The sequence below is a fragment of the Xyrauchen texanus genome, chromosome 43, assembly GCF_025860055.1.
Source record: "Xyrauchen texanus isolate HMW12.3.18 chromosome 43, RBS_HiC_50CHRs, whole genome shotgun sequence".
Classification (NCBI taxonomy): Eukaryota; Metazoa; Chordata; class Actinopteri; order Cypriniformes; family Catostomidae; genus Xyrauchen; species Xyrauchen texanus.
The window spans coordinates 3,715,793-3,723,197 of record NC_068318.1 but is presented as its reverse complement, the minus strand read 5'-3'; the positions used below and the strand labels follow the sequence as shown (position 1 = coordinate 3,723,197).

Here is a 7,405-nt window from a genome sequence, read left to right as displayed (position 1 = left end):
GGGTTCAGCTGGACTAGACACACAGGACTGATTACTGCCAGCCCTATTCAATCAAATCAACACCTATTAGAACTTTTTCAGCAGCATGAAGCTGGCTAAAATGTCACACCCAGTAGCACATAATTCCAATGTTGAAAGAAATTCCAGAAATGATAAGGAAAAAGGTGATTGAAATACATCAGTCTAGGAAGGGTTACAAAGCTATTTCAAAGGCTCATTATCTCCAAATGGAGAAAACTTGGCACAGTAGTGAACCTTACCAGAAGTGGCCAACATTCCCCCAAGAGTACAGCGACGACTTATCCAGGAAGTCATAAAAATCCAAGTACAAGATCAAAGTTACTGCAGGCCTCTCTCGCATCAGTAAAGGTCACTGTTCATGACTCCACTATCAGAAAGACACTGGCCCAAAATGGCATTCATAGAAGAGCTGCGAGGCAAAAACAACTGCTAACCCAGAAGAACATTAAGGCTCATCTGAATTTTGCCAAAACACACCTTGATGATCCTCAAAAATTTGGGAGAATGTTCTGTAGACTGAGGAGTTGAAAGTGGAACTGTTTGGAAGACGGGTCCCGTTTCATCTGGTGTAAATCAAACACAGAAATCCACAAAAAGAACATCATAACTATGGTCAAGCATGGTGGTGGTAGTGTGATGTGGGGATGCTTTGCTGCTTCAGGATCAGGGCGACATGCAGTAATTAAGGGAAACATGAATTCTCTCTACCAAAAAATTCTAAAGGAGAACTTATGGTCATCAGTCTGTGAGTTAAAGCTCAAGCGCCACTAGATTATGCAGCAAGACAATGATCCAAAGCATAGGATTAAGTCCACCTCTGAACAACTCAAATTAAGTTAAATTTAAATTTAGGAGTGGTTTAACCCGATTGAGATGCTGTGGCAGGACCTTAATCGGGCAGTTCATGCTGGAAAACCCTCCAGTGTATGTGGCTGAACTAAAGCAGTTCTGCAAAGAAGAGTGCTCCAATATTCCACCACTGCCATGTGAAAGACTGATCTCCAGTTATCGGAGAATATACTTTGATAACTTAAGTTAATATTTTCTGATTAATCTGCCAAGTTTTTATACAGAAGTGTAAATGTATGTCTATAAAGCCCCTATTTGCACTTTTTTGTAAAGACTTGAAATATTATTTAAATACTCTTTGTACCTCCAACAACTCCAAAGCATTGAAAACCATTTCACTATGTAATGAATATAATGTCTCGGCTTTATTGTAAAATATATCTGTAGTATTGTGTACTATGTGGCTTGTTTCTAAAAAAAAAAAAAAATGTCTGATGCATGTGTAGATTGACGGGCTCTTAAACAAGCCCTCATAATAAATCTCGAACTGATTGACAAATTCACTTGTGTAATGGATTACTGTGAACTGTGTGACAATTATTGACTTATGATCAATAATATGGTAGTAAACAATACATTGTATTCTAAAGCAGCTTTTTGTCTTATCAATGATTAACTCTTCTGCCACAAGAATGTAATGCAATTTATTTATTAATTGTATTTTATATATATATATATATATATATATATATATATATATATATATATATATATATATATATATAATTGTTTAATATTTAAAGATAACTATGTTTAATTATATATTGAATTATTGTTATACTGAGGGGCTTTCTCAGCAAATATTTGTATATGTGATTAATTGAGATTAATTAATCGGGACACCATGTAATTAATTCGATTAAAATCTTTAATTGATTGACAGCCCTAATATATATATAATTTATAAGTAACACACATTAACATTATTGACGATACTATTGTTAATATTACTACTGCTACTGATGCACATTTCATACATTTACACACTCACATCTTGTACATTCACCTACGCACCACACGCTCACATACACCTAACACAAATAATAACAGATAGAGTGAATGGAAGTGAATAAGGAAAGAGTACAGATAGGCAAGGGATAATCACATTTGGAGTTGTCTGGATCACCTCTAGACACTATCTGGTAGAAATAGCTTTGCCTCGTTTCGTCTTAGCACATTCCACTGCTACTTCTCCAATTCAAGAGCTTCAAGGTTAAGTGCCATGTGCACGATTAAAGACAGTGAGTGGACACTTTGAACATACAGGGACTACCATTGCATCAAAAGACAACAAACCAGCTCTCTGAAAACATGGCACCGACCCCAGATGGGATTACAGAGCTGTCAGCAAAACTGACCATATGGGACACAAACTATGCACCCTTCCCTTTCTCTCCCACTACACCAATACTGCATTTCATATATACACTGGTGGCCAAAGTTTGGAATCATGTACAGATTTTGCTGTTTCGGAAGGAAATTGGTACTTTAATTCACCAAAGTGGCCTTCAACTGATCACAAAGTATAGTCAGGACATTACTGATATAAAAAAAACAGCACCATCATTATTTGAAAAAAGACATTTATATCAAATCTAGACAAGCCCCATTTCCAGCAGCCATCACTCAACACCTTATCCTTGAGTAATCATGCTAAATTGATCATTTGGTACTAGAGTATAACTTGTCATTATATCAAACACAGCTGAAAGATATTTGGTTTGTTAAATGAAGTTCAACATTGTCTTTGTGTTTATTATTGAGTTGCCACAGTGTGCAATAGACTGGCATGTCTTAAGGTCAATATCAGGTCAAAAATTGCAAAAAAGAATCAGCTTTTTCTAGAAACTCCTCTGTCAATCATTGTTTTGAGGAATGAAAGCTATACAATACTTGAAATTGCCAAAAACAAAATGAATATTTCATACAAAGTTGTACAGTACAGTCTTCAAAGACAAAGCACAACTGGCTCTAACAAAAAGAGATGTGGAAGGCCCAGATACAAGTGACAAATGCCTGACAAGCAACATCTATGGCAAGTGCTACAGGAAGTGTGGAGTATCTGGACAAACTGACCACTAGTATAACAAGGATCTGTAAAGCAGTCATTGCTGCATGTGGAGGACGTTGATGAGAACTCTTTGAAGTAGTTTAAGAAGTGCTGAAATTTCTTTCAAATTGTAATAATTTTTCAAATTTATTAATGTCCTGACTAGACATTGTGATCAGTTGACTGCCACTTTGGTGAATAAAAGCACCAATTTCTTTCCATAAAGAGCAAAATGTGTACATTATTCCAAACTTTTGGCTGCCATGGAGAATGTGAAAGTGACCTATTTCTCACCCACACCAATCATGTCACTTTTGAATGTATTGCTTTAACGGCTGGAGTCATATTACTTTTATACTGAATTTGGAGATTCTAAATTTTGGCTCCCGTTCACTTGCATTGTATGAACCATAAGAGCTGAAATATTCTTCAAAAAAATCTTCATTTATTTTCAGCAGAATAAAATCATAATTCTAAGATGGCATGAATTTTACTTTTTCAGTGAATTAACACTTTAAAATGAGCTGTGGCCAAACACTCATTGTGCAACATGCATTTGTATGTCTATGGTTTCCCCACACCTTTCCATAACCCTTTGCAAGGTTAATGACATTGTTTTAAAATGATACTTTTAATTAAAAACTATTAACATGAATACTACGGCATTTAGACATTATGTCCAGGAAGTAGAGGCAATGTTATAAGGAACATCTCTTTGTGGCTTATCAACTTCAACCTTACACAACAATAAACAAGATCACACAAGCAATGCAAGGACTTCAGACAATATCTTTTTATCATGTTGTTTATTAATTAACTTTGACAGTAATTATTTGCAGTTGATTTCCCCTTTGACTATCGACATGTAACAATTAACCTCAGTTACAATGCACAATGATGACTAGTGGTACATTGATGTTCTGAGACAGGATAGTTAACCAGGAGGCCAACCCAGCTGACGGCCACCCAGAACATGGATGTGAATGTGGTAAACAGACTGACCCCCGTCAGGACCTTCATTCACCACCAGCCGGTATCCTTTGGGTAACCCCACCTGCTCCGCACACTTCTTAGCAACCAACATCAGATGTCCAAGCAGCTGTGCAATACAAACAAACAAAACGAGCAGGAAAATATTTACAACAATGATCCAGTACGAACAGAAATCAGTAGTTCTAGGTCAACAGTGCATTTAACTTAATAGTCTTGAATCAATTTATAATCAATCAAACATTAATCAAACTAATCTGTTTCTGTAATAGTTTAACAGTGTACTGTGTGTGCCTAAAGCTTTCAAAAACGAAAACTAAACAATATACCTAACACTAATGTTGTAGGATAAACCTCTGCAATACAGTGAAACAGTTGGGCTCCAGAAATAAAAAATATCCTTCATTTCATTCCCCTTCATTTTCGCCTGAGGGAAATTGCTATTTAACGATAAACCTTTCAAAACACACCTGCCAGGTGCTCTCAGGTTAAGCGATGGCATATGTTTCTGTGGAAGCCAAACCCAAATGAGATTTCAAATTCATTTTTGACAATCGTGTGTAAAAAAAAACAATTCCTGGTGAAGAACTACATTACCCATTATCCTGAAGTTAGATCCACCAATCAGGGTAGTTGTTCAAGTGACTGCCCCTCCCATCAAGCGTTGTGAATGACATAAATGAGCCAGACTTATTATGAGCTCAAACTTGTATGAATATTTTGTAATTAAAAAAAAAAAGAAAATGTATTATGTGTATTGTGTTGCTTCTAAATTTGTTTGCATTTTAAACAATGCACCATGGGATTGCAATTCATTCCCTAACAAAAGACACATTGCACATTCTTTGTCTTTATTCATGATTTTCATATACGTTTTGCTTCAAATTAAAATTTGTAAAGGTTCATCTCACAGCTGGTTGGTTTGATTCATGGCTTAGAAATCTTTACGGAGGACTTTTTGAAATTTCAATTAATTAAATTAATAGAAAAATACTTCCAGAAGAAAGGCAGCTGAAAAGTGGACGGGCACAGTTGCACGCTTTACACACATCACTACAACCTAGCAAACCATAATCAAAATACTATAGTTTAACAGATTCACATGGACTAGATTAATTCTGTGGGTCTCTAGGCAGAGCCGGATTATCCATAAGGGCACTTGGGCCAGTGCCCAGGGGCACCAACCATTCACAACCACTAGGGGGCACCACATGACACAAGCTTTAAAAATATTTTTCGTAAATTGTTATATTATTAACTTGAAATTCTTGAAAGACCATACATAACTTGTTTATGAACACTAATTTAACAATAATAATAATAATAATAATAATAAATTATAAATAAATGAAGATTACATGACCACTATCACTCTCCCCCTGCCCAATCTGTCACAGTTGAGTTGGTCCACAACAATTACGTGCAAATGTGTCATTTTTTTAACGGCTACTACAGAAAATGAATCAAAATCCAAAATGGACAGACGGCAATTGAGTGGTTTCGCAAAAAGAAGATTAAAGAAAGAGAAGGATGCTAGACGTTTAGCTACAATAAAAAATGTTCCAGGGATCGACAAATTTTTTGTTAGATCACTAGTTTTTTGGGAGAACACTGGAATTGCAGACACCAGCAGCACTAAGTCTGACACCGCTGGCGCTGCTAGCGGGGGAGATGCAGCAGCTGCTAATGTTAGTCAGGGCGTCGGCGATGACCGCCAGGCGAATGAGGATATTCTCCTTGTCCTTGGGGGAGACAGGAGCGAGGAAGACTCGGGTGAGGAAGAGGAATAAATATTAGGGGTGGGACGGTACATGTAAGTTATTCGTATTGAACCGAAACGGTACGGGCGTCACGTCTCGGTGCACGAATTTACACGGAGAATACACGGTATAAAAATAAATAAAACTAATTAGCGATACATATCGCTCTATTTCGCATAATGAACAGTCTGATCAAGATTGCAGTGCTGGAGTGTGTGTGTGTTTGTGTGTGCGCGCGCGTGATCGAACTTTTTATTTGGGGGGCTTTTGAGGTGTAGTGCCCAGGGGCACCACACTGTCTTGATACGGCCCTGTCTCTAGGGCTTTACCATGAGAATATTGTGTCAAACACATTGTGTTACAGTGTCAGTTCCAAACCAACCTCTTTATCAGCATCCTCTACTTTGGAGATCTGAGTGAGGGGTTTTCTGGGGACCACCAGGAAGTGAGTGGGAGCTTGAGGAGCTACATCATGGAAGGCAATGCACTAATCAATTATTATAAAGACAAAGAGAGAGAGACCGTTAAATATTAAATAACAAACACTCAACTAATGTATAAATTGGTTTATAGTACATATGCTCAAGTCAACAGTATTTTATCTGCTGAAAGGATGCTTTTATTTTGTAATATGATCATTGGGTCAAAACTAAATATTATATAAATACTAAACACAGAGAATAAAGCTATATCCGTGTCAATGCTCTGCAACAAACACTTTAAGCAATCATAACCCTGTGTGACAGCTCACATGTGCGCATGTGTGATTGACGTGGAATCTGGCACATTTACAACATTTAAACAAAACTGCAGCGCGCAGACTAAATTTGGACATAATTTTGCCTGCAGAATGTTGGTATAAGAGTGACAAGACTATTAAATATGTCTCCATATATTAAATATGTCTTCATATACTGTAAACTCAACTAGGAGTCTGAATCTGATTTAAATGCTGCAGCGCTTGCAGAATCGAAAGCATGATCTGATTGCATGCGCTGCTGGCAGTAAAAGTGCAGAAACATTAAGATCGCACCTGATCATCTTCATAAAAGATATTGGCTGGAATCTCTTTGCGGATGATTTTGCCGAATATCGTGTCTCCGCCCGGCTGCGCGCTCTGCGCTTTGCTTACTTCATCCGCCATGATCACTGATCTCCTCCTGCATGCGGCGCAGCTGAGCTGTCAATCACTGGCACACAGTGAACGTTTATTGGCTGATACAAACACACAGGGACAACGACCATTGGACAGATCCGAGTTGAAAGTTGGATACATGATTTTTTTTATATATATATATATATAATAAAAGTTCCTTGGCCAAAACCAACGGACCAAGAGACTCCCTCGTGTTCCTTGTCTTATATAATTGTTAAAAGGAGGAATATTTATTCAGTCAGTCAGCAGAGATAATTTAGCAGATACGGGCCACTTCTATTTAAATTAATGGGAGAAATTGGAACGCTCAACCATAAAGGTCTGGGTGCCCAACTGTCAACGGCTGTGGAAAGGAAGTCCCGCCTTACAGTTAAAAGAGCCAATCACCTTTTAGACACAGACATCACCTCCCAATCGACTGTAGAACGTGCATTAGAAATACAAGCCGATACATTTTTTTGTTTTGTTTTGTTATTAGCGTAATATGAGTTAAAGAATCACAATTTATGATTCCAGTATTGTCAGATTTTATTACTGATTGAAAATAGGTTCTTTGATCGCAATCTTGACCAACCTTTT

General features: G+C 37.3%; 1 protein-coding gene across 1 annotated transcript; it reads right to left on the bottom strand.

Moving 5' to 3' along the window:
* Positions 1-3,699: 3,699 nt before the first annotated feature.
* Positions 3,700-6,869, bottom strand: hint1 (histidine triad nucleotide binding protein 1). Its single transcript, XM_052116396.1, has 3 exons — positions 6,704-6,869; positions 6,053-6,157; positions 3,700-4,019 (listed from the first exon to the last, which is right to left on the bottom strand). Exons 1-3 carry the CDS (start codon positions 6,812-6,814, stop codon positions 3,855-3,857), a joined length of 381 nt encoding a protein of 126 aa, XP_051972356.1. The 5' UTR covers positions 6,815-6,869; the 3' UTR covers positions 3,700-3,854.
* Between the last annotated feature and the right edge of the window lie 536 nt (positions 6,870-7,405).

Bases quoted from the DNA above. Each gene is read 5' to 3' on its own strand.
- hint1 (XM_052116396.1), bottom strand. From the start codon at position 6,814: ATGGCGGATGAAGTAAGCAAAGCGCAGAGCGCGCAGCCGGGCGGAGAC. The intron at 6,158-6,703 runs GTGCGATCTTAA...ATAATTGATTAG, and splicing joins TCTTTTATGAAGATGATCAG to TGCATTGCCTTCCATGATGT. The intron at 4,020-6,052 runs GTTGGTTTGGAA...TGTATTGCACAG, and splicing joins TAGAGGATGCTGATAAAGAG to CTGCTTGGACATCTGATGTT.